Source organism: Melanerpes formicivorus, unplaced genomic scaffold, assembly GCF_026170545.1.
Source record: "Melanerpes formicivorus ecotype bairdi unplaced genomic scaffold, bMelFor1.0.p_v2 SCAF_1, whole genome shotgun sequence".
In the NCBI taxonomy this organism is placed as follows: domain Eukaryota; kingdom Metazoa; phylum Chordata; class Aves; order Piciformes; family Picidae; genus Melanerpes; species Melanerpes formicivorus.
The window spans coordinates 21411420-21439085 of NW_027142353.1; the positions used below are offsets into that span (position 1 = coordinate 21411420).

At 39.3% G+C, this 27666-nt stretch overlaps 1 protein-coding gene across 1 annotated transcript in view; it reads left to right on the top strand.

Moving 5' to 3' along the window:
• The window catches only part of MYO16 (myosin XVI), a 392532-nt gene that overhangs the window by 114838 nt on the left and 250028 nt on the right, over positions 1 to 27666 (top strand). Inside the window, exons 5-7 of the mRNA XM_068170049.1 lie at positions 535 to 643; positions 15667 to 15791; positions 20318 to 20448. Of these exons, the coding sequence (XP_068026150.1) occupies positions 535 to 643; positions 15667 to 15791; positions 20318 to 20448 (365 nt within the window). The remainder of the gene's footprint in view (positions 1 to 534; positions 644 to 15666; positions 15792 to 20317; positions 20449 to 27666) is intronic.

Consider the following 27666-nt stretch of genomic DNA (forward strand, 5'->3'; position numbering starts at 1 on the left):
GTTCTCTTTGAGGTCAGATTGATGGATGAGGGCATAAGAGGTTGGGCTACATGACAAGGTTACTCTTAACAGCTACCCATCCTTACAGTGTGGGTGCCTGTGCAGCTTGTCAGTCAGCTTTTGAACTGCTGTTTACTGTGTAGTGTTTAAATGCAGACTGTAAATGGGACAGCTTACTTTATTTTAAAATGCTGTGCTGCAAATAGCAGTGGTTCCAAAACTCACTGATGAGCAGCTCAGACATCTGTGCAGTAAAGGCAGGCTGGACAGGTAAGGTGGCAAGTCGTAGCTGTGCCAAGCAAAACCAGACATTTTTTACATTCAATAGTTGTTGGGTTTTGGTTGTTGTTGGGTTTTGTTTGTTTGTTGTGTTTTTTGTTGTGGTTTTTGTTTTATTGTTTTGGTATTTTTTCTATCCAGGTTATAATAATCAGCTCCAATATTGAAATGTTTTTAAATGTCAGTGTATACGAACCCAGCAATGTTTGAGATTTCCCTACAAAATCCTGAATTTTTTTCAATTCTTGTCTTCAGGCTGGAGCAAATGTGCTGCTGCAAGATGTTAATGGAAACATTGCACTTGATTATGCTGTAAAAGGGACAGAATCTAGCAGCATTCTTCTGATGTATTTGGAAGAACATGGTAAGTCAGCTCTTCAGCTTCTGAAATGTTTTTACTGAACATAGCATAAAACCTAAAAAGGCATTGACGATGTAAGTCTGCACCCAAGTACATGGAATTAGATCAGTTTACAGATGAAGAGGAGGAAGATTGTTTAGAGTCACAAAAGTTTTCAGTACCTTTACACTGTAACAGCTAACAAGGGTTAAATTCAGCAGACATTGTTAGATATACTTTAGCCCATTCATATGGTGATGCTGGAATATGAATTCAAATCAGAAAAACTACATTAATGCAGAAGATTTTAAACCAATTTATTTAAAAATGTGAGAACCAGGTTTCCCATCTTGTTATTTCACATGTGAGTTATGTATAGCCTTAGAGTATATTTTTTTTCTAGTGACAGGCTGTTGCATACATCTCTGCAAATAATCTGAATGGAAATGTATGTAAAACTTTATTACTTATTTTAAAAATATTAGTATTGATTGTGTTTTGTATTGAGAAAATACTGTAGCTAGATTTCTATTATGAAGTATGCTTACTAACAAGAACTTAATTTGTCAAGTAGTAGTTTATCAGTCTTACTTTTAGGCTGTCCAGGTAGATCAATCCTACACCTTAATTGCAGTAGTGTGTAATCTAGGCCTATGGGTGATCAATGACAAAATAGCCATCAATTTCGCTTAGTCTGTTACTCTTCTTCTTGTAACAACAGGCAGCACAAAGTACCCTTATTTTGCAATTATTTTTTAAAATATAATTAGTATCTTCTGAAATATTTGTGTATCCTACCATGGGTAATAGTAATTGAGGAAGGAAACCCCGAAGGAGATACAACAATCTGGATAAGTCTGAATTAGTTTGAATCATGCAGGCTATTTCTCTGTGGACTGATTTATTGAAGCCCTCATCTTTGCAGTAATCTCCATGCACATCTGCATATGCATACCCCAACACAGAGCAATGTATGGCCAAAAATCTTGTAGAAGAGCATTGGCTGATCCTGTAGTAAATATCATTTTCAGCTGTAGTGTTGTAAAACCTATGATGTCATCCTTTATATACAATGTATAAGACATATTTTCTCATTCTCTGTAATTTAGGTGATTATATAATCTAGCATAGGTCACACAGGAATGCATCCAGACAGGTTTTGAAAGTCTCCAGGGAAGGAGACTCCACAACCTCTCTGGGGAGCCTGTTCAGTGCTCTGTGACCCTTACAGTGAAGAAAGCCTTCCTCATATTGAGGTGGGACTTCCTGGGCTGTAGTTTACATCCATTGCCCCTTGTCCTATCACAAGGTGCAAGTGAGAAGAGGCTGTCCCTTCCTTCTTGACACCCAGCCCTCATGTATTTATGTACATTCATTATATTTCCTTTCAGTCTTCTCCTCTTCAGACTAAAAAGCCCCAGGTCTCTCAGCCTTTTTTCATAAGGCAGTGCTCCAGTCCCTTAATCATCCTTGTAGCGTTCCATTGGATACTTTCAAGTAGATCCCTGTCCCTCTTGAACTGGGAATCCCAGAACTGGATGGAATATTCCAGGTGGGGCCACACTAGAGTAGAGTAGAAAGGCAGGAGAACCTCCCTTGATCTGCTGGACACACTCTTCTTAATGCACCCCAGGATCCCATTGGCCTTCTTGGCCACAAGTGCAAATTGCTGACTCATGAATAACTTGTTACCCACCAGGACTCCCAGGTCCTTCTCCACAGGGCTGCTTTCTAGCAGATCACCTCCTAACCTGTACTGGTGCAGTTTATTATTCCTTCCCTGCTGCAGGACTCTCCACTTGTCCTTGTTGAACCTCATTACGTTCCTCTCTGCCCATCTCTCAGTCTGTTCGGATCTTGTTGAGTGGCTGCACAGCCTTCAGGTGTATCAGCCAAACCTCCCAGTTTGGTATCATCAGCAAACTTGCTGAACAGACACTGTCCTGTCATCAATGTTATTGATAAAGATGTTAAACAGTACTGGACCAAGCACTGATCCCTAGGGGACTCCACTGGTTACAGCTCTCCAGCTGGACTTGGCACCATGGGCCACCACTCTTTGGACTCTATCTTGCAACCAGTTCCTAATCCATCTCACTGTGTTCTTCTATCCTACACTTCCTGAGCTTCCTTCTTCCTGAGCTTTCTTACAAGGATGTTATGTGAGACAGTATCAAAAGCCTTCCTAAGGTCAAGGTAGACTATATCCACTGGTCTCCCTGCACCTACCCATTCAGTTATGACATTGTAGAATGCTATCAGATTAGTCAAACATGATTCCTCTTGATAAATCCATGACTACTCCTGATAACCTTCTTCTCTTCCATGTGCCTAGAGATGACAAGTTCTTAGAAGTCTGCCATGTTTACAATCTATTACCAATTTCACCACTGTGATAGTCCATTGTATGTGTTTGCACTACAGATATTAGTGAGTGCACTTCCTTTTAATTGTCCAAGAGAACCCAGTTTACTCTGTTGAAGGCCTGGAGCCCTAGGTGATAACAATAGCTTTAGATGCATTTAATGAATCCTATGTTTTAAAATATTTTTACTTATTTACTGTTATACAAGAGTATAACAAATACAAAGAATCCTATAGCAGCTGCCTGAAACTTTTAATGCATACTTTATCATTGTTATGGAATATAGCTCATCAGGAAGTTATATGGAGATTATATTACTGAAGTCTGCATGATATTCTGTGTATTTAATTAAAATATTCACCTGTACAGAAATCATCATTCTCAGATGATACGTACCTGATGTTACATGGTATACTGAAACTAATCAGAGAAATGAAAGCAGTAAGCAGGCTTTAGTTACCTAAGAGAAAACAAGTTGAGTTACATATTCTCTGTATAATAAGTGCATCCTTGGTGTTGGCTACAAATTCTAGTATACTGTAAGCCTCATTCAAGATATCCTTAATCAATGAAGGAAAGTACAGCTTTCAATTTAATATTTTGGAAAGTGGTGGAAATAGCTTATCTGTATAATATTCAATCATGTCCAGTTGAGAGTAGCAGCCCAGGTTACCCAGGGCCATGCTGGGTGTGAGATTCTTTGGTCTCTCTGGGCTCCCATTCCAGTGTTGAGCCATCATTATGAAATGTTTTTGGTTATTATTTTCTGTTGAAATATTCTTTGTTGCAACTCATACCTATAGCCTCTTTCATTGTTTGCTTCTTTTAGTTGTTTCATTGTTTGCTTCCAGGAAGTGTCTTCCTCCAGAGGTGAAATGAAATTATTAATAAGTGTAAGAAGGGTTGGGTTTTTTTCTTTGCTTGTTTAGTTTTGGATTTGTTTATGTTTTAAGGCAAAGCTCTTCTTCTATTAATGGCATTTTGAAAGTATCAAACTTTAAATGACTGCAAGTGTGTCTTCTCTCTTTTTAGAGGCAGAATGTTCTGCTGTAGAAGCATGTCAGTGAAACTCTGTAAAATCCATTCTCTCCTTTTCCTTTAGGCTGTTTTAAATATTTAATGCTTTGAAGAATGCAACATTTTTATTTACTTCTTGGTATTTAGTTGCACAACAGATTAGACTACTCAGATATAAAATACAAATGAATCACACATATTTCTTGGTTCTGTACTGGCTAGTGAAAGGAGGTGATACATTTAGTATGTAATTCCCTACCAAAATAGAGGTGTTCCCTTTTGTCCTCAAAAATCTCAGTTTTTAGCTTTCAGTAGGATATCTCTGCATTCCATGACGATCAGCCTTATTATTTAATCTGAGAAAACAGTATCTAAGTATTTGCTATTTGTTTGTTTGTTTAAGAGCAAAGTAATCTCAAAGCAAAATAATGCCTTTCCTGACATAGTGAGTTTATATACTAGCAGATTCTTAGAAAACTAAAATGATCTCTTGTGGTTTTTATAATAACAAATACTATATTTGAGTAACATATCTACCTGAAGGTATTGATGGATTTTCTTTTTCTGCTATGACACAAGTACAGGATAAGAAACAGTTGCTGTTTTTCTAGAAAGTATTCATTTTAGTTTTAACGACTCACTTTCTATGGGGTAAACATATTTAAAATAGCTGGTTAAAGGTTATTGACCTTTGATGTTAATGGAGATTTCATGTATTTAATCAAAATCTTTTCTAGTATTCCAGACTGTGTGAATAACTGCTGTTTAAGCTGTCAGCTCGTGGCTTGGACCGCAACACTCTGTGCTGGGTTAGGAACTTAGAATAGAACAGAACAGAACAGAACAGAATAGAATAGAATAGAATAGAATAGAATAGAATAGAATAGAATAGAATAGACCAAGTTGGAAGAGACCTTCAAGATCATTGTGTCCAAGCCATCAACCAATCCAACCCACCCAAACAACTAAACCATGGCACCAAGCACCCCATCAAATCTCCTCCTGAACACCTCCAATGATGGTGACTCCACCACCTCCCCGGGTAGCCCATTCCAATGGGCAATCACTCTCTCTGTATAGAACTTCTTCCTAACATTCAGTCTAAACCTCCCCTGGCGCAGCCGGAGACTGTGTCCTCTTGTTCTGGTGCTGGCTGCCTGGGAGAAGAGACCAACATCCACCTGTCTACAACCTCCCTTCAGGTAGTTGTAGAGAGCAATAAGGTCACCCCTGAGTCTCCTCCTCTTCAGGCTAAGCAGCCCCAGCTCCCTCAGCCTCTCCTCATAGGGCTTGTGTTCCAAACCCCTCACCAACTTTGTTGCCCTTCTCTGGACTTGTTCCAGCAAGTCAACGTCCTTCCTAAACTGAGGGGCCCAGAACTGGACACATGACTCGAGGTGTGGCCTAACCAGGGCAGTGTACAGGGGCAGAATGACCTCCCTGCTCCTGCTGGCCACACTGTTTTTGATGCACGACACAATGCCATTGGCCCTTTTGGCTGCCTGGGCACACTGCAGGCTCATGTTCATCCTACCATCAACCAGTACCCCCAGGTCCCTCTCTACCTGGCTGCTCTCCAGCCACTCTGACCCCAGCCTGTAGCACTGCATGGGGTTGTTGTGGCCAATGTGCAGAACCCGGCACTTGGATGTGTTAAATGTCATGCCGTCGGATTCTGCCCATCTGTCCAGCCTGTCGAGGTCCCTCTGCAGAGTCTCTCTACCCTCCAGCAGATCAACTCCTGCCGCCAGCTTGGTGTCATCAGCAAATTTACTAATGATGGACTTAATGCCCTCATGCAGATCATCAATAAAGATGTTAAAGAGCACAGGGCCCAGCACTAATCCCTGGGGCACACCACTAGTGACTGGCCGCCAGCTGGATGTGGCACCATTCACCACCAGAGGAGGCAGAGAGCCGAACCCAGAGAGTGGTGGTGAATGGTGCCACATCCAGCTGGAGGCCAGTCACCAGTGGCATCCCCCAGGGATCAGTGCTGGGCCCCATCCTGTTTAATATCTTCATTGATGATCTGGATGAGGGGATTGAGACAGTCATCAGCAAATTTGCAGATGGCATCAAGCTGGGAGCAGATGTTGATCAGTTAGAGGGCAGAAGGTCTCTGAAGAGGGACCTTGACCGACTGGACAGATGGGCGGAGTCCAACAGGATGGCATTCAACAAGTCCAAGTGCCGAGTGCTGCACTTCGGCCACAGCAACCCCATGCAGAGCTACAGGCTGGGGTCAGAGCGGCTGGAGAGCTGCCAAACAGAGAGGGATCTGGGGGTGCTGATTGACAGCCGCCTAAACATGAGCCAGCAGTGTGCCCAGGTGGCCAAGAAGACCAATGGCATCCTGACCTGCATTAGGAATAGTGTGGCCAGCAGGAGCAGGGAAGTCATTGTGCCCCTGTACTTTTCATTGGTTAGGCCACACCTTGAGTCCTGTGTCCAGTTCTGGGCCCCTCAGTTTAAGAAGGACATTGAGACACTTGAACGTGTCCAGAGAAGGACAACAAGGCTGGTGAGAAGCCTTGAACACAAGCCCTATGAGGAGAGGCTGAGGGAGCTGGGATTGTTTAGCCTGGGGAAGACGCGGCTCAGGGGAGACCTCATTGCTCTCTACAACTACCTGAAGGGTGGTTGTAGCCAGGAAGGGGTTGGTCTCTTCTCCCAGGCAACAAGCACCAGAACAAGGGGACACAGTCTCAAGCTGCGCCAGGGTAACTTTAGACTCGAGGTGAGGAGAAAGTTCTTCACAGAGAGAGACATTAGTCATTGGAATGTGCTGCCCAGGGAGGTGGCTGAGTCACCATCCCTGGAGGGGTTCAAGTGGGAATTGGACGTGGCACTTGGTGCCGTGGTCTAGTCATGCGGTCTGTGGTGACAGGTTGGACTTGATGATCTTTGAGGTCTCTTCCAACCTTGGTGATACTGTGATACTGTAATAATGGATCTGTTCTGTTGTCTCAATTTTAGGAGGACCATATTCAGGTGTCTCAGCTAGTCATGTGCAAGTCCTATCCATTTAGGTATTTTTTTAATGTATTAAATTGGTTAAAATATTGTGCAATTTCACAATGTTTTATTAAATTCATGCAAGCAAATAGATTCAACCTTACTTTTCACCTGCACAGTAGAAGGAATTTTTTTTCTACCTTGTAGTAGTAGGTAGAATAAGAAGATGCATCAACCAAGGATTAGTGCAGACAGTATTTCACATTAGCCAAAAACTGTCAGCTTGTAGATTACTACAATAAGGAGAATTTCCCTAGAGCCAACAGTTATGCACATAAGGGAAATCACATGTACTGGAAAAACTGCCCCAGTAGTGGGCAAAGGATTAAGGAAACACTTGTTGTAAGACTGACACTTGTGACCGTTTGAGGCTGTCCCTTTAAGGAAGGGGACATTGTGGCTGAATGTTTATAAATTAAAGACAGATCTAAACTAATTTCATTGGTAGATTGGTAGAAAGCACCTTTGAACTTGGAGTACAGCAGAGTATTCTGGGCAGTCCTGCACTTCTTTTTCTTCCATGCGGCAGCTCGCAGCTTTCTGGGCTTTCGGCCAGACTGACCGAAGAGATAAGGCCTCTTCTAACACATAACTGCCTAACTGCTTTTAATTAACAACTACTCCTTTTTCTCTCTATCTAACCCTCTCTGGGGAAAAGGGGGAGAGAGGGGGGTACAGGGGTGGGGAACCCTCCTCAGCAGAGGAGGGAAATCTCATTTCTGTGTGACTTTGTTGTATATTTCTGTATATATTGTAAATACTGTAGATTCTGTATATATTCCCCTGCGTTCCCTAAACTGCTTTGTAAATATAGCACATTCCTTTTGCTAATCCGGCTGTGTGGTTTTTTTTTCCTTTCAATTTTCTTTTCTTTACTTACAGGGGGGTGGGGGGGAAGAAGGCTTTTGCGGCCTTCCCCTCAACCCTCGACAACACTATATAGTAAGCTAGAATGTGATAGGAAGACGTATTCAAAACATTATTTTGGTCTAAAATTTAAAGTAATCTGCCATTCTTAATAAACGCTAATGTGGTGGAACTAAAAGCCAAATTTACACACTGCTGCTCACTCATTTTTTGCCAGATTTGGGCTATTAATTTAAAAAAGTGTTCAGAGTATGTACAGCAAAATGTTCTAACATTGAGGTTGTGCTACACCTACTCTGGTAGGGGGTTTGAACTAGATCATCTCCAAAGGTCCCTTCCAATCCCTATCATTCAGTAATTTGGCTCCTCAGGAAGCTGATTGAATCACCATCACTGGAAATGTTTAAAAGATGCATAGATGTGGTTCTAGGGGGCATGGTTTAGCACCAGACTTGTTAACATTAGGTAACAGTTGGACTTGATAATCTTAAAGAACTTTTCCAACCAAAATTATTCTATAAGCACTTAAACAGATTTAGTAGTTGATAGGGGAGGGGAGTCATACTGTTTCTTCAGTGCACTCAAGAAAAGTGATAGTGTTTTTTTAAGATAAGCTTGAGTAATCTGCCTTATATTTTAAGATTTTCTAACTCTTGGGGAACTGACTTTGAAGTCAGACTCCTCTTAACCTTTGTGTGTTTCTAACATACAAATGGGTGTGTTTGAAAGTGAATTGAAGAAAAAAGTCCATCATATGGAAACATTTTGTTACCCATATGTTTCTATCAAAGAGAAAACCTTTAAGACTCACTGTGGATACTTTTGGCACTTGAATTAATGTTGTAAATTATAGCCAGTATTTTATGATCTACTTTGTAACTGATGCTGGAAGGAGAGCAGACATCTCCTTGACTACTAGGCTTTACAAAATTTGAAAAAAAGATCAGAAACTAAGAACGCCATTTAGAATCCTTTCAGTTTACCAAATAATCATCTGTTACCATCAGGGATGAATTATTATTAGCTTTTTTTTTAGAATTCCTAAAACTATAACCTTTAGTAAGTTAGAAAAAAGTAATTTAGTGCCCAGGGTGCATCTGCACTTATTGAATTCCTTGGGGCTTGTCTGTCTGTGCTCAAAGCCAAGTCTGATATGGGTACAGCCATGCAGCCTGGGACTAGATGGCTGAAGAAGAGCTAGGAGTTGTAAGGCAGAGCTGGGAGAAGCATTGTCATGGTCTTTAACCTGTGCTCAGACTATTGCCCTTGGTTCTTGCTGGAGGTATGCCTGTGACCAACCATGAACATTGATGATCCCAACTCTGAACCACTGACTTGACTTCTGGGCTTCACCTGATTTTTCTGGGTTTGCTGCTGGAGTCTTTTCTGGCAGTCATAGGACTGCTGGTCAGCCCTGATTCCCATCACTAGATTTGTTCAGTGTTCTTGTTTAGGTGCTTTGAGGTTGCGCCTTAGTCAGCGAGGATACTTCCCTATGTGACCTGTGTTCACCCCAGCTTCTGGCTCCCTAGCATGTATTTAGTGGCCTACTCTCTGACAAAAGCATCTAACCATAACATATTAAGACATTGCAGAGAAATCCTAACTATAGAAATATCATATGCGAAGAGCCCATTTCAGATATGATATTCATTACAAGTATAAACAGAGACAGTACACATATTTTGCCTCTATGCTCTGATACTAATATTACAAATAAAATAATAAACATAAAGGATATGTCCACAAATGAATGCTTTAGTATTAAGATTTGAGAATGTGCCAGTCTGTTAACATAAATTTAAAAAAATAAATTTGTTTTCATACAAGTTAAGAAGAAACAGTTTTTTCAACCAGTTTTAGCTGGAAGGGTCAACATCCTTATTATAGAAGACAGAGGAAAAAAAAAGACATGTTTCACTAGAAGGAGGGAATTGTGACTCTGATGTCTGTGTGAGGAGGAGGTGGGAATTCAATTTCTAATAGCATTTGCAGACTAAAATGAAGTGAATTTAAGATCACAGTATCACACAGTATCACAGTATCACTAAGGTTGGAAGAGATCTCAAGGATCATTGAGTCCAACCTATCAACACAGACCCCATGACTAGACCATGGCACCAAGTGCCACGTCCAATCCCCTCTTGAACGCCTCCAGGGACGGTGACTCAACCACCTCCCTGGGCAGCACATTCCAGTGACGAATGACTCTCTCGGTGAAGAACTTCCTCCTCACCTCGAGTCTAAAGTTACCCTGGCACAGCTTGAGACTGTGTCCCCTTGTCCTGGTGCTGGTTGCCTGGGAGAAAAGACCAACCCCTTCCTGGCTACAACCACCCTTCAGGTAGTTGTAGAGGGCAATGAGGTCTCCCCTGAGCCTCCTCTTCTCCAGGCTAAACAATCCCAGCTCCCTCAGCCTCTCCTCATAGGGCTTGTGTTCAAGGCCTCTCACCCTTCTCTGGACATGCTCAAGTGTTTCGATGTCCTTCTTAAACTGAGGGGCCCAGAACTGGACACAGTACTCAAGGTGCGGCCTAACCAAAGCAGAGTACAGGGGCAGAATGACTTCCCTGCTCCTGCTGGCCACAGTATTCCTAATGGAGGCCCTCTTGGCCACCTGGGCACACTGCTGGCTCATATTCAGGCATCTGTCGATCAGCACACCCAGGTCCCTCTCAGTTTGGGAGCTCTCCAGCCACTCCGACCTCAGCCTGTAGCTCTGCATGGGATTGCCGTGGCCAAAGTGCAGCACTCAGCACTTGGACTTGTTGAATGACATCCCATTGGATTCTGCCCATACTTCACTAAGTCTATGTAATAATATTTTTAAAGAAAAAGAGATAAAACTCAGCAACAGTTGGTACTTCTGCAGTGAAATAAAGCTATAGACCTCAGCAGTTTTTCAAGTGTATATTCTTTTGTAGATACTGAAAATATTGGCTTCCCCTCTCACATAATAAATGTTGCTGAAATATATCTGTTTGTATGCTGACCTTTGACAATGAAATGCACATAATGCCAAACAGTACGCACAGTAATTACTGAACAATGTAATCTAGTAATGGTCCTTGCAAAGCTGTCCTGTAAGCAGCTACAAAAGTCCTTCTAAAATTTTAAGCTGGATAAAGCAACAGCTACATGTGAATATTTCCATGAGTGGAAATTTTTTTTTCTCCACTTTGCCTGTTATGAACATGCCTATCCTATCCTATCCTATCCTATCCTATCCTATCCTATCCTATCCTATCCTATCCTATCCTATCCTACACCAGAGAAAAGTGGACATTCTCAACCACAATATCCCCAGAATTACAAAAGAGTACAGACAGGCTCATCACACTTGAGTTGAAAAGAGCCTTGCTGTTTGTACAGCTCTGTGCAGGAGGGGCAGATACAGACAGGTTGAGAGAAAAGTTAAGCAGTGAGGAGAGTTTGGCTTCTCAAAGCTGTTCCAAGATTTTAAGGTACATTTGTGTTTGCAAGACAAGATTATGTAGACCTCTCCTAAACGCTGTTAAGACCATGGGAGAATGAGATATACAAGTTAAAGAAAGAGTAGCTGCTGGGTATATGCACTGGATATTTCCAAAAGAGTACTTGAATGTTTTACTTTATACTCAGCACAGGAAACAGGTGTTCCCCTCACAAATGGAGAAACTTCTTCATATTGCATGTTTTTAAGTAATGTATTATTGATAGAAATTCCCAGTTCTGTTTGCCATGTATTTCTTTACCACTGTAACTTTTTGAAAGGTATTTTCCCTAAGTTTAGGAAGGATGTTGACTTGCTGGAACATGTTCAGAGAAGAGCAACAAAGTTGGTGAGGGGTTTGGAAGACAAGCCCTATGAGGAGCAACTGAGGGAGCTGGGGTTGCTCAGCCTGGAGAAGAGGAGACTCAGGGGTGACCTTATTGCTCTCTACAACTACCTGAAGGGAAGTTGTAGACAGGTGAATGTTGGTCTCTTCTCCCAGGCAGCCAGTACCAGAACAAGAGGACACAGTCTCCGGCTGCACCAGGGGAGGTTTAGGCTGGATGTTAGGAAGAAGTTCTATACAGAGAGAGTGATTGCCCATTGGAATGGGCTACCCGAGGAGATGGTGGAGTCACCATCATTGGAGGTGTTCAGGAGGAGACTTGATGGGGTGCTTGGTGCCATGGTTTAGTTGTTTAGGTGGGTTGGATTGGTTGATGGGTTGGACACGATGATCTTGAAGGTCTCTTCCAACCTGGTTGTATATTATTATTATTATTATTATTATAATATTTCCCTCTTTTCATCTGAGATTTTTACATTCCTTTTAATTGTCAGTTCTATAACAATATGACAGAGAAGTTGAGACAACCAAAGTACACAAAGTGGGCTTGTCAGGTGTTTTTTTACACAGTGAAATATAATGTGTTTTGTAGCTTCTGGGTCATATTCCTGACTGTCACCAGCGCAAATACTCAGTACTGCATGCTGTGCCCAAGGTCACTAATGTTTTAACTGTTCCTTCTCCATCTCATCTTCAGAATTTGTGAGCGTGTAGTTCTTGTTCTGATTTTAGCGGGTATTTGGAGCATATTTTCCATCCTATGCTTTTCTTTTTGACTTTCCATTTTTAAAATGTGAGTTCACTCACATAGTACATTCCAACTTGATTTGCTTCCCCTATTTATTCATGCTGGCTGTTGTCCCATTTCAGCTGAGTATCTAAATCACATTTCCCTTTTGAAAAGCAAGGTGAAGGTCATTCTTTAATTCAGGCAGCAACTTACTTTCTGTAACATTTTGTTGTTCCATCTAAACTCATGGAAAGTTTTACTTTCCAGGGAGGGAGTGTGCATTCTCCAGAATTACAGACTTGATAAAGGGAAAGAAATTATTGAATGTGTTTCAACCTCATGTACACGCTTGGTAATTCTGCTTCTCAGCTCCCCACCAGAGAAGCCTTTACTCTGAAGTTTAATAGTTCCCAAGTTCTTGGAATTCAAAACTGAAATTCTAAGATGGTAATTTAGACTATTTTTGCATTCTCTTTCCTATAAAGGCAGAGAAAGGGAGTCTTTATTTCTGTAGCACTTTCAAAACTCCTCTGGGTATTAAAAAAGAATTAAGCCCATGGTATCTCTCTTGCTAGGCTGTTTACTGCTATTTGTTTCATGAAATGTATATAATTCCTTTATACAACAATTAGTTTGAAGTCAGTCAAGCTATCTGGAGAATCACATAGACTGTTGCTGAGTGCAATTATATTTGTGATAGAATATATACACCCATTGATGCAACTGAAATTGTGGTTCTTCCTTCATCATGAGCAAAGTTAACCTTTCAACATCCAATTCTTTGCAAGCCCCAGACAAGACACACCAAGGTTCTATAAATTCCAATTTACAAGATGTAAGGATCCATGTTTCACTTTTAGCACAAGAATATACTAAGTTAATTAATTCTCTGACCATGCTGAGTGTTAAGTCAGTAGTAAACTTCAAGAAAAGGCTAAGTGAACTCAGATGACTTCTGCCTTCATCCTGTAGGCAATTACTGTAATGTACATGAAATCATGAAGCAAACAACCTGGTAATTGTGTTTCACTCTCTGTCTTTTTTTTTTTGGAGAAAGTCATAGTCCCTAATTCATGGACTATGAACTTAGTTTTAATTGAGTGTTTGAGGTATTATTCACACAAAAGAGAGAGTACATTGATTTTGACTATTGCATCTCTCCTTGAAAAACAGTCTATTCAAATTGTTTCCTGGGGATGTCAAGAGGAAGAAAAAATGCACATAAATTCTCTCAGTAATACTTAAAAATGGGCACCTTCATTGGGTACAAAATGATACATGTATTTAAAAATTTTGACCTACCTACCAACATTAGAAACAGCTTTATCTTGACAAGTCAAGTTTTATTTTGTCTATTTAGTCTGTCTACATTATGTTTAAAAAGTGAAGTCACTACTGCAAATGGTCACTAATGCAAATTTAGGGTGTGTATCGCCCTTCGCACCACATGGCATTTTGGAAATGTAAACTTAGGCATTTGAGAGAGAGTTCTGTCACTAGGAGAAGAATGTTATACTATCAATTTACCGTTGCAAAAAGCAGGATATAGGCAGACACAAAATAAATAAATAAATAAACAGACCTAATTGATGCCATGTGGCATCAGTAATCTGTAAATGTCATCAGATAGTTTTAAATCATTGATGTGAAATGTGACGAAGGCATAAAAACTTTGGTTCTGAAAAAATGAATAAACTGTTAGATACTCAGAACATCTGATGAAATGCACATTGTACTCCAGTCTAGCAACTCTCAGGCAATAGGATGTTAGCGTATTGTGCTTTTGGGTGGTTATCTAATTTAAGCTATCAGCATTGTATGTTTGTCTGAGTTACATTTATGTGAACAATCACAGGCTTTAGTCCAGATACAGAAAACATCTCATTTTCTCCAACTTAGGTTTAGACTTGGGTTTTACATTTGGTGTCATTTAATACAATTTAGGTGACAGGTGTGAAAATGTGAGAAATTTTAAGCCAGCAAGACAGTGCTCACACTAAATGTTTCAATCCTGAGCTGAAACAAGTGCTGCAGGAAAATAAAATTCAGAACATAAACCAGTGTGTATAGTAGCATGTTAAAGGAAGAAACTGGGATTCTTTGCTATCATGATACAAGCGCCAGTTAGAGTGAAAGTAAGAAACTTAAAATACACTTTTACCCTGAAACAGGCTTCCATTTTTTCAGTAATGTAAAAACCTGCTAGAATTGTTGAAGATAAAACATTAAGTTAAATGCATATTAAACTAATTTATTAGCACATTTCATCTCACTGACAAATGTGGAAGCGAACCAAGAAATCATTTATTCATATGGGCTTTGTTATGTCATTGCCAAGGCAGAAAGGAAGGACTTCTGTAATCAAATTGCATGTAAATGACCACGTGAAGCAAGGAGCCCTGAATTTTTGGTTAGATACTCCAATCAAGCCACAGACAGTTGCTCATTTAATGACTTAGCAATTTTCTTGTATCCTCTGTTTCTAATTTTAACTATTTTCAGGCTGGAGGCCATGTCCTCTTTTGGCTATAGATTTCCTTGCTTGTCTTCCTTTTAAAACTGTACTTCGACAACTGTTTCTTCCAGTAGCAATGCTGACACAAACAATCCTACACCCTTCATTCTTTTAATCTTCTGTTTGTTCTTTCCTCCAAAGCACTTTATCTCTTGATTTATAGGACTTTGCAGTGTCTACACTCAGCTGGAAAACTAATCCTTGTTAAAAATAGCCTAGGCAGTTAAAACACTGTTGAGCTTTAATGTAATTTGCTTCACTTCATAATCTCTCAAGCAGCTGAGCTGAGATATTTGAGGGACTGATCTGGGCACTGTGATGTATATACAAGAGCTGAAAAAATGCAGCCAAAAACAATTTTCATTAAATAAGATCCCAGCACTTGAGTGTGTCTTCCTTTAGAGTGTTTAATTTCCCCCCCCATTCCTAGCTATTTCTCAATTGCAGTGGATTTAATGATATTACAAACTGCTTTACTTACAGGTCCATGTATTTGATATTGCTGGCTGACATTAACTCATCCATGTAGTGACTGATAAAATGTGAGTAAACTTGTTGGCAGATATGTCAGTAAACATTCTCTATATATACTGAAGTCTAATTAAGTGTTGATTAAGCTTCTACAAACCCAGAACATAAAATCACATAACTGTTCTTTATTGATGAATGAAACAGCAGAAAGTTTTAGCCTGTTTTTTTTTTTTTTGGTTATTCCAGGTGTAGAGCTGAACTCTTTGCGCCAAATGAAGATACAGAGACCTACGATGATGCTGACAGATGTTCAACAACTCATATCAAGTGGAGGAAGTGTGAATCAAAAGAATGATGAAGGAGTTACCCTGGTGAGTGGGAATATGTAATCATCACACTGTGAATATGCATGTACTTCAACTGTATACTGGTGAGACTGTTTGCAAGGCAATTCTTTAAGAAGGGAAATGAAAATAGATATATGTTAACGTTATGCATAGTACATATTTTAAAATAGATTAGTGCAACGTCTGTGTCTTAAAGACAGTTTTCTTGCTCTTAGACACTGAATATGCAACACAAAAATTATTAACCAAAACAATATTGGCACTGGGGCTTAGAACTGCCGCAGATACATTTTGTCTCAGAGAGAGTCGGAAACTTCCCTAAGTGATTCCTGTTTTATGCTCATATCTTCTGGCTGAGCCAGGCTGAAACACGATTTTGTGAAGCTATCCCAACTTGATGCAGTGCATTGAAGCACCCAATATATCAGTGGATTCCTTCTCCCAGGTTTGCATGTTATTTGTAGTCACTGAGTCTCATACTTTTTTCTACAACTGGAGCTCCTATGCCATTGGATTTGTTTGGTTTGGGTTGGGTTTTTTTGTTTGTTTTTGTTGGGTTTGTTTGTTTTTTTGATTTTTTTTGGTGGGGGGGTTGTTTTTCAGGATGGCTTCTTCTTCATCTGTCAAATAATTTAAAAATTAATGTAAAGAAATAATTTTAAAATTAATGCATTTTTCCCTAGATAACATCTGTGAAATGTTCTCTTTACGTATAAAATCTTCAACATAATTATCAACCAATAAATAGTCAGCAGCAACATTAAGATTATTGAGTAACTGTGTAGAAAGCTTTTGAGTTCTTTGCTACAAATACTGTACTAAAATAATTAGAAAGATACATAGTACTGACCATTATAATAATTGTTAATATTAATTTCAAAATTTATGGTGTGTTACATTGTGTGATACTGAATTAGTATTTAATTCCATATTTTAATACTTGTCAGTAGAAAAGGTGAGCAGCGTTATATTTGGGATCGTTGAGTCCAGCCACTGGCTCTCTGTAAAGAAAGATGTGATTTTCGAGGTGGCCACCCCAAGGCAGTTCACTGTAGTAACAAACCGGAAGGAAGCAGGAAAAGAGTGGGAAGAAATAGCACAGCATTTAGTTTAGTTTTAGCATTTAGTATGTGCATATGCTATATTAACACAGAATGATGACCTGATGATTTTTTTTGCTAAATTCTCCTGTAATTGCCTCCCCCTTTGGCAATTCCTTTGTCATGTGAACTTTTAAACTACTTTAAAATAGCAATTGTGTAATTGATATCCAAATAGAAAATATAATTTATTCTGTTAAAACAGGGGGAAAAAAGCTGAAGCTATATGAAATTATGGGAAAATTTTGAAGTTTTTATACATTTCCAATTAGAGCATTTATAGCATACAGAATTTGTGAAATTATTGATAAGCTGTAATGTGTTACTTCTGTCTGCATCAAACATGTTCATAAAAGAAACTTCATGCATACTCTGCAGGTGCAGCTGGACCAGAAATAGCAAACAAGGCAAATTATATTCTGGACTCTGTTTTTGATGTGTCTTATCTTTACAGTGATTTTAAAACTACACAGTTCTAGTAACAGGTTTATTGCAAGACATTTTTCTTGTCATTAGCCATCTATTTCAGTCTTCAGAAAAATAGTCCCTTCAGCTAACATTATCATAGAATCATAGAATTGTCAGGGTTGGAAGGGACCTCAATGATCATCTAGTTCCAACCCCCCTGCCATGGGCAGGTACACCTCACACTAAATCAGTTACACCTCACACTAAATCAGTTACTCAGAGCCACATCCAGCCTGGCCTTAAAAACATCCAGGGCAACCTGTTCCAGTGTCTCACCACCCTCATGGTGAAGAACTTCATCCTAACATCCAAACTGAATCTACTCACTTCTAGTTTTGCTCCATTCCCCCTAGTCCTATCACTACCTGACACCCTAAAAAGTCCCTTGCCAGCTTTCTTGTAGGTCCCCTTAAGATACTGGAAGGGCACAATAAGGTCTCCTTGGAGCCTACTGTTCTCCAGACTGAACAGCCCCAACTCCCTCAGTCTGTCCTCATAGGAGAGGTGCTCCAGCCCTCTAATCGTTCTCGTGGCCCTTCTCTGGACACTTAACAGCACTTCCAGATCCTTGCTGTAACAGGGACTACAGAACTGGATGGAGTACTCCAGATGGGCTGCAAGTGTGCAGTGGTGGCTCATAGTGATCTTCTCATCCACCAGCACCCCCAGGTTCTTTTCTTCAGGGCTGCTCTCAAGCCAGTTGCTGCCCAGCCTATATCAGTGCCTGGGATTGCCCTGACCAAGATGCAGGACCTTGCACTTCTAAATGAATTTCATTGGTAGATTGGGAGAATGCAACTTTTAAATTTTTAGCTTTAGTTCTGTTTGAATCTGTCAGTTCAGTCTGTCTTTTTCAGTCTCTTTGAGCAACAGCTGTTTTCTGTCTGTGCTGGCGGCTGCTGACCTTCAACTAACCAGATAAGAAACTAATTCTTGCATATGCTTTGAGCTAACAGAATTTCCTCCTTAATAATTACCTTTTCTCTTTCTAATCCTTTTTGGGAAAAAGGGAGAAGGGGGATTGTGGGGACCCCTCCTCTCTGGAGGAGGGGAAGGTTTTTCTGTATTCCGTTCTTTGCTGTATGTATTGTAAATACTGTATAGTGTGTATATATACACTGCATTTCATCCTGCTTGTAAATATAGCTTATCCATATCTTTGCTTCTCTGAGTTAGCCATGGTTACTTTGTGTGTGTGAGAACTGAACCTCTCACCATCACAATCCCAAGTCACTCTCCTCAGGACTGCTTTCCAGCCAGTCACTGCCCAGCCTGTATCAGTGGCTGGGATTGCCCTGACCCAGATGCAGGGCCTTGCACTTGCTCTTGTTGAACCTCATGAGTTTGTCATGGGCTCACATTATCCCAAGGGAAAAAAAAAGAAAAATCATGTTGTTGGGCTACCTGGTTTGGGGATGCAAGTTGCCACCTATAATCTCAAACCTCTTCCTGAGCCTTGTTTTACTGACCGTCTTGAGAATTAACTCCTCCTGACCAGGGAGGAACAATTTTAAAATGAAGATTTTGTTGCCTTTGTTTCTCTAAGTGGAGAGAATGTTTGAAGTCATAGCAGAGAATCCTAGGAAAATAAATGCCACTAAACTGTAATGTGTGTCAGTCTTGTCAGGTGAATTATGTGACTCAAGAGGGTTATTCACCATAGATAAGAAACAATTTCTACAAATACCTGGGAAAAAAACCCATCCCTGACACAATTTTCTTTATTGCATTTTCTTTTATTTACTTGATTATTACCAGAGTAATTAATTTGTATTGCCCTACTATGTCCTTCTCTAGGATCCTTTTTTCTCCACAAGTCCTGTTTGGTATTATGTTGCTTTTATATTTCTCTTTAATAAATACTATTTGTATTATTTAAATAAATAAAAAAAAACCAAAACCACAAAAACACATTTTTTGCCAATGTCATTCTGTGAATGCTATTTATAATGGAAATGATTGATGATATAAATGCCAAAGGTATACAGAGGCTTAAATAGTAATATATTGCAAAAGTTAGAATAAACCAAACCAGGTTGGAAGAGACCTTCAAGATCATCGTGTCCAACCCATCAACCAATCCAACCCACCCAAACAGCTAACCCATGGCACCAAGCACCCCATCAAGTCTCCTTCTGAACACCTTCAATGACTAGTTAGTGTCCAGTTTCTCAAAAAAGGCATTAACAAAGATATTTTTTAGTTTCTTCTCTCCCCTTCATGTCATTTAATCATTCATCCTGTATTTGCTACTCAGAGTGACAAGCAGTGAGCAAACACTGCTACCTTTGAAGTTGTCCCTGCTTTAGCAAAAAGTTACACTACTTGACCTCCTGAGGATCCTGATGACCTGAGTTTCTGTCATGCTGTTAATGCATTTTCCATCCTCTCTCTTTTCCACTCAGACTGAAATGAGGTTTGCTGATAAAGAAAATCAACTAAAATTATTGAAATAAATGCCACTTAAAATACTTACATATCTAGGAAAGCAATGTAAATAAGATAAATAAAATCTCTGTTGTTCAGTACAGAGAAAGCATTTTTGGGTGGCTGATTTTGTACTGCAAAATCAATGTGCTTGGTTTGGTTATGTGTTAATGAATTCATTTTGGAGTAAAGTAGTGTCAGCTTACATCTGGGATATTTGAAACACCACAAAAGAAAGACAGATCTAGGCCAAGCTGTGTTGAAATGTATAAATATACTTGGGGTCATGTAATTTGTTAATGATGTTTGCATGAAATTGTATGAAAAGTATCCTGTGAGACTAGATTGTTTAGGTAGTTCTCAATACACTATCATCCCAATTTTTTTTTGGTTTGTAAATGCTAAAAAAGATTCTGCAGTGGTTTTCTAGTATTTTGTTGTATTTGTCTTTATTATGATCTAGCCAGTTACGTCTGTGGGGCAGCCAAGATATGTAATATCACATCACAGGTTTTTCTGAGTTCTTTAAACTGTTAAGGTGCTTTTATGTTGCAGCTTCATGTGGCCTGTGCTAATGGATACAAGAATGTTGCATCCCTGATACTGGATCATGGGGCTGATCTCAATGTGGTAGATAATCACTACTGGACACCCCTACATTTAGCTGCGAAGTATGGACAGGTAAGGCACGATTTCTTCACCTGCTTCTCTGTTCTTTATGGTGATCTTCTATAGCAACAGCAAATACTTTCAAGTTAGGAAGACTTATTCTGATTCTAATGTGAAAAAATCTTGCACATTCCTGTACTGTAGATGGCATCTCAAATGTCTGAAATAATTTGAGAATAAACATTGTAAAGCTATCAACCCAATATAACTCATTAAAATCAATCTACCATCAATAGCAGTTTATCTACAGCAAAAAATAATTTGTACTGAAAGTTAAAAAGGAGCCAAAATAAGAACTTTCTTCTGTTTTGTTTTTTTTTTCTTGTATTCTGATGTCAGACTTATTTTTAGCTAACATTTTTCTCTGTGTATTTCTGTGAATAATTGTCCAGGATTCACTTAACACACCAGTTTAATTCAAAGTTTTCCAGTCAGTCACTGAGTTGTGGAAAGTTTCCCTGGATTTGGGATTTGGAGGCCACGCCTAAACTTGACTCATGCCTCATAATATCTTACCTTTTATCTTCACTCTCCCCAGACATGCTCAGTGAGCCTTTGTTTTAGTATGACCACTTTGGGAGAGCTCCCCACAGCTCCTATTGAGCCACCTCATGGCTCACAAATCTCCACTTAAACACAGCTACCTTCCAAAAATCTCTATGATGCATCCTAGTTTAGCCTCCCATGTTCCTGCCCATTTGCCTGTCAGATCTCTGATGCAACTCCTGGAAATCTCATCTCTTCCAATCTTTGCCCTCCACCAGGAGGGGCTAAACCTGCTCTGAAAAAGAGGACACAGTCTCAAGCTGCACAGAGGGAAGTTTAGACTTGATCACAGAAAGAAGGGTGGTTGCCCATTGGAATGGGCTGCCCAGGGAGGTGGTGGAGTCAACATCTCTGGAAGTGTTTTAAGAGAAGACTGGATGAGGCACTTAGTGCCATGGTCTAGTTGATTAGTTAGGGTTGGGTGATCAGTTGGACTTGAGATCTTGGAGGTCTCTTCCAACCTGGTTGATTCTGTGATTCTGGTATAGACACAAGACTGAATTTCTCAGTGTTGCTCTGAATACAAGCTGCTTTCTCTTGTTCAGATTCCTGCTGATTGCAGGGATGTCTTTCCCAACACTGTAAATGGGAACACACTGAGCTAGCCAGAAAATGCTATGAGCTGTAGCTGTCAAGCCATTCCCCTATTTCTTTGGTACTTTGCCGTCTTGTAGTAATGATTTCTATTGCCATCAAGCATGCTTTTAAACATGACTGAGAATGACAAAAAGTTGTTGATCCTAAATGGGACTCTGGTTTTCATCTGTTATTTTCTAATCTCAGTGCACATTTAGCTGGATCTCTAGCCAAGGCCTACAGAGAGTTAGGATTTTTGTTCATGTCTCGTTTTGGTGTCTCAATTGCTTTTTTGGTACTTGTGAATAATCCTGTGAATTACAAGATCAAAGTGGTGAGATACAAGAGGTGTGTACTTTTTTGGTTTTTCAGTCTTTCACTGCAGGTGATCCACACGTGAGGTGTAGATTATAAGCATACCAAAATGTCTAATGGAAAGCCAACCCACATAGAGGTAGACAGGGAGGTGGTTGAGTCACCGTCCCTGGAGGGGTTCAAGAGGGGATTGGATGTGGCACTTGGTGCCATGGTCTAGTCATGAGGTCTGTGGTGACAGGTTGGACTCGATGATCTTTGAGGTCTCTTGTCTCTTCCAACCTTGGTGATACTGTGATACTTATCAGACTCTCTTCCTTCGAAGACTGTTACATCTGTAATATATTTTTTAGGTTTGCAAAATCATTTAAGAATACAATTAATTACTTACGTATTATCTCCTGTTGCTTATTAAAACGGTGTACAGGTATTTCCTTATTGCCTGCCTTCTTGTTTTCATCGACTAAATAGCTAAGAAAATAGTAAAAATACTGATAAAGATAAGTGTGTTTGAAACTGTTTAGTTCTGCTGGGAGATAGATTTCTCCTATTGAGATGCTCTGTATCTGCCTTTACAGGCTATGAAAGCTCAGCATACTTTCATAATAGATTAAGACATCATTTTATACATGTATGACCTGATGTGTACACTCAATAATGTCTGGAAGATTAAATTTACAGAGAAAAAATTTCTGCAAAAATATACGGAACTGAAATTTTGTTAGCAAGTGAGGCACTGGTGACATTTTGCATGTACTGTAGTTTTATTTTTCTCATCTCATCTTGCCCTGTGCTATTCTGTACTTTAGTTACCCTCCCTGATCTCTCTGGAGCCTCATGTGGTACAGCAAGCAGGCATGCACTTGTTTTACCTGTGTTTAGACTTAATTAGGGCAAGGAAATTCCTATTCAGAAGTTAGCTGATTGCAGTGATGTAATCTAGAGCTGGAGCTGCTGTTTCTTACATTTCAGGATGGTTTGCAAGGTCAGGCTTTGTACTCCATTAATGAGGTCATACAATGACTTCTAGTCATTAGGCTTCTAGTGTGAAGCCTAAACAGTAGTTTTAACTGGAAAGAACTTGAAAGGCTTAAATTAAAGGAGTAGGTAAAAATTTTACTTTGGTTATATATGCATAACACATATATGTTTGCAACACTGACCATGCATGACTTGGAAAATCCTTTTTGTCATGAACTTAGGTATTTTTGAAACACCTGTACACGTAAAAAATGTTATTGAAAGTGGCTAATAGAAAAAAAAAATCTTTCCTTTTCAAGTGTTCTAAAAAATCTGATTGCTGTTTTGTAAGATGATCCTTTTTGCTGTCTCTTTTGTTGAACTGTGTCTCCCTTTGTGTCCCAGGTGACAATGGCAGTGTTTCTTACTATTCCAGGAGTTTATTGTGAGAAGCTAGGGACCAATTGTGCTAGGTACTGTACCATGAGTACATGTGGAGGAAGACAGATGAAGTAACAATGTACTATTCTTCACTAAAAGAAATAAAATACAGAACAAGTATCTTCCTTTAGTAGTGTTAATGAAGTTTGGAGATACCTTATTATTATTATAGATAATTTACCAGTTTTTATAAAGATTTTGTTTGCAAGAAGGAAGTAAATAATTTTAATTCCTTTACATGACAGATTTATTACATCTCAGGGAAAATATTTCTCCCACTATCTAAGCCATCAGGGTATTTTTAAGAGTTACTTTTTTATGAACATAATTTTGAAATATCTCTTAGCCTTATGAATTCACATGCATATCATATTCATAATTCCATTTGGATTAATTAATTAAACACAAAGACAAAAAGTCTTGTTACTCTTTGGGGAAAAGGTAGTACGGAGGAATGGAAAAAACCTTAGCAAGACATGATTTGGCTGGTTCATTTTAAGTTGAAAAGTATTTATGGGTGAATATTTATTTCTAAGCAAAAAATACTAATTTCCCCTGAGAAAGTAATTAATTTGTACTTTGAACTTCATGCCTTACATTTTCACCCTCATGTAACACATAACTCATAGCAAGGTTTTTGAAAAGTCTCACTTGAAAGTCTCACTGGAGTGATAAATCTGTATGTTCAACCAGAAAACTGTGGAAAAAAAACCTATTTGGTTTTAGTTTGATGTTCTTTTCAGTTCTTTAGAGGATTTCTTTCCTTCCAGAAATGTATCTGAACAGAAAAATAGGATTTTCTTGTCTTGTAATTTCAAAAAACCCATTCTAAAGTATTGCTGTGTAGTAGTTCACTAGCACTGCTACTGCCATACCTGCAGCCAAACCTCATCCAATATATAATTAATAATTATGTTCCATAAATTACAAGGATAGATAAATAAAATTAAAAAAAAAACAAAACACAAAGAAACCACCCTCCACCCCAAACCCACAAAAAACTCAAACCAAACCAACAACAACAACACAAACACAAAATGAAAACAAAAAAAAAAACAACCAACCAAACAAAACCTCAAACCCCATACCCCACAATATTTAGCCTATTTTTAAGACTGTAGTAATAACAGATATGATACTGGAGAAAAAAAAAAATAGTGAGAAAAAAACTCATTTTCATGGGTACAGAAAGAATAAAGAATAAAGATACTGTGAGCTTCTGCTTGCAAATCTTAAGTTCTAAATTAATACACAGTGTAAGTGGATTATGGAAAGCTTATTGCCCCAAGTTCTACAGTAAATGATATGATAAATTATTGGAGCAAAATTCCATTATCCTGGGTGAGCTAAGCATGTGAAAGACATCACATCCACACCTCGTAATCAAAACCTGACTTATAGAGGTACGTCAATAATGGCAAAACCAGCTTAATTTAGGATAGAATTCTTAACCAAATGTAGTCTGCTACAGCTTAGTCAAAGCTCTGTTTTGTCTAACGTGAAGAATCACCACTGGAGTGCAGTTCAGACAAATCTAGGAGGTGCATTTAGAGTAGGTCGTATGAATGATTACTTAAAGGTCTTACTTTTCCTGACTATAGAGGCCATGGACAGCTAGCATTTGTTAGAGGTCTAGCTTGAACATTTAAACATTTTTCAAGGAGAATCGAGACCAAAGTGTGGGACAGATAGGCCAAAGGATGGATCAGTTGCCCACTGAATGTGCTGAGTCTGCTCAGTTATCTTGATGGGGGCAATGCCTTACTCTTTGTGTAAAGCTGCACAGAATGAACCTTGAAGAGGGAATAAATTTAAATATTTACAACAATGCCAATTTTATCAAAAGTAAAACATAGCAGTAGATTGTTGCATTGTCTTGAAACAGGGGATAACTAAGAGTTTTAAGTTCATACGTTAAGTAAAATTATTTGCAGTTTCTAGGACTGATGTTGGTTTTCCTCTGTAAGTGTTAGGGCAAAAAGTGAGTTTTCATTTTAATGCACATTGAGATTCTAATATTATACCAAAAATTAACATTACTGAAGTCTTTTCGTTAGAGTTGCTTACCTTAATTTTGCCTTAATGAAATGATAGAATGTAATAATCTTTGACATACATGCAAATCTGCATCAGTGATACACAAAATCCTTTTCAGAATAAGATTATGGGAGTAGCAAAACCAGCCTCAAGAAATTAGAATATGCCAGGGCTGCCTATGCAAATTTAACGGGGCTTTCAGACGTACGCATTCTTAATACTCTTGCTGATGGCAGTTTGAACTCCTTTGTCTCATTCACATGCAGCACAGGCAGTGCTGGTAAATACATGGCTGCTGCCTGTGCACACCAGAGTGAGGCACATATCTTCACTAGTGTACCACACTGCCCATGCTGACACTGATACCAGCTGTGGAAAGGGGACTTTGTATTTCTCAGGCTGGCCCCTTAATTTGAATTTAGCACAGCAATCACTTTGTGAGCAGCTAGTAATCTGGCACTGGTAGTGCTGTCCCCACTGGACATCTTCCAGGCAGCTGTGATCAGGAGAGCACACACTTGCCCTTGTGGTGGGAATAGACTACAGCTCTGACATTTGCCTTGGGTACTTTGGCTCAGTTCCCAGGCACAAGCTGTTTCTTTGTTGTTTATCACAGAAATGTCACCTTTCAAACCAGCTATCGGAGACATGCAGGTCAGAGCTGACTCCTTAGCAGCTTAAACACTACCTCTCCCAACATTTCATCCTTGGAGGATGCTGCCTATATCTAAATTGTTAAATTACTAAACAAAGGAAGGCTAGGGTTTAAGCCAGACAACACTTTTGCTCACGTATATATTGTTCAAGGCTATTTTCTGCTATAGGAGATTCGTCTTGTTTGTGGAGAGCTGTTTGGAGTAGTTCAAGGCAGAGTCAGGGTCAGAGCTAACAGCTAAGCAGTGTGGGTTATAAGAGATAGTTAAGCTTGCTCCATTGCACTCTTCATACTAGGTGATACAGATTTAGCCTCTGGCTTTGAGATTTAACAGTTTCATGATGTCAAAAAGAGGATAAGGGAATGATTGAACTGCTGTCTGTTAAAGAGTAGCTCCTGTATTACCAAGGATTTCTTTCCATTAATAAAATGGAAGTATACACAAAAAAACAATTCTTTAGAGAGCTTAGATGCCCATCTCATATTTCTTGTCATGTTATACACATCCTGTGTAATTTTCAAAATTTATGTGTGACATTGCTTTCTATAAGTATATTCTCCCTTAACATACATTTACTCAGCTTGTTTGCTTGGACTGAATCACACTCCTTTCTCTAGTTAGTTCATCCAAACACAGCATTTCTTTCAGGTTATACAAGGAACTCTTACTTATACTTACTATGTAACCTAATTTGCTCATTGTCACCAACAGAGTAGTCATTTCACTCAACTATGAACTGTAGTTTTTGTTTATTTTCTTTAAGTGCATATTGACCATGAAATAGAAAATAAAATAAAATTGACATCCATCATTAAAATATGCCTCAGTGTAGATAGGATATTTGAACTCATTATTGAAAATTATATTTGATCTTATTCAAGTTTGACCATTGCTTGCACTCAGCAAGTCTCCATGGAACAGCAAGAGAGCCAATGGTATCCTGGGATGCATCAAGCTACTGCCACTAAACCATGTTCCCAAGTACCACATCCACACATCTTTTAAATACTTGCAGGGATGGTGACTCCACCACCTCCCTGAACAGTTCATTCCAATGCCTAACAACCCTCTCTATGAAGAAAGTTTTTCTTAATGTGCAACCTGAACCTTACTTGACACAACTTGAGGCTGTAAAATATAATGATCCTTCTGTGGAATATATATGAAAAAGATGTCTAATTAAGAGTTTTCAGGCACAAACTTTGAGAAGTGCCAGATGTATGATACTCTCTGTAGTATTGATATATAACTTGTGGGAACATAGATTATAAGTAACTGTAGTCATAAGATGACATAGCATTTTTCACTGGTTTATTACTTTTGGCTGGAGAGCTGATCGGGACCAGCTCCAGGACTGGTGTGCTTGAGCAGAGATCTTTCTCTTTTGGTTTCTTTTCGGAGTTTTGCGGGTTGGAAGGACCCCTGGCAGATGGAGAGAGTTATTAGAAAATCAGTAGGTACCCAGACAGAGTACACGGGTGTCCAGGTTGCTAGCTGCAAAGAATGCTGGAGCCTGGCACTTGGAATGGAGGGGGAAGGAGATAACACCCATGTCAGGTGTGACCAGGTGAATTTTCTCCTCAGCCTGGTGGCTGAGCTTAAGGATGAAGTGGTTGAGCTAAAGGATGAAGTATCTAGGCTCAGGACTATATGGGAATGTGAAAGGGAGTAAGATATGTGGGAGCAGGCTTTGCAGACCTCCCC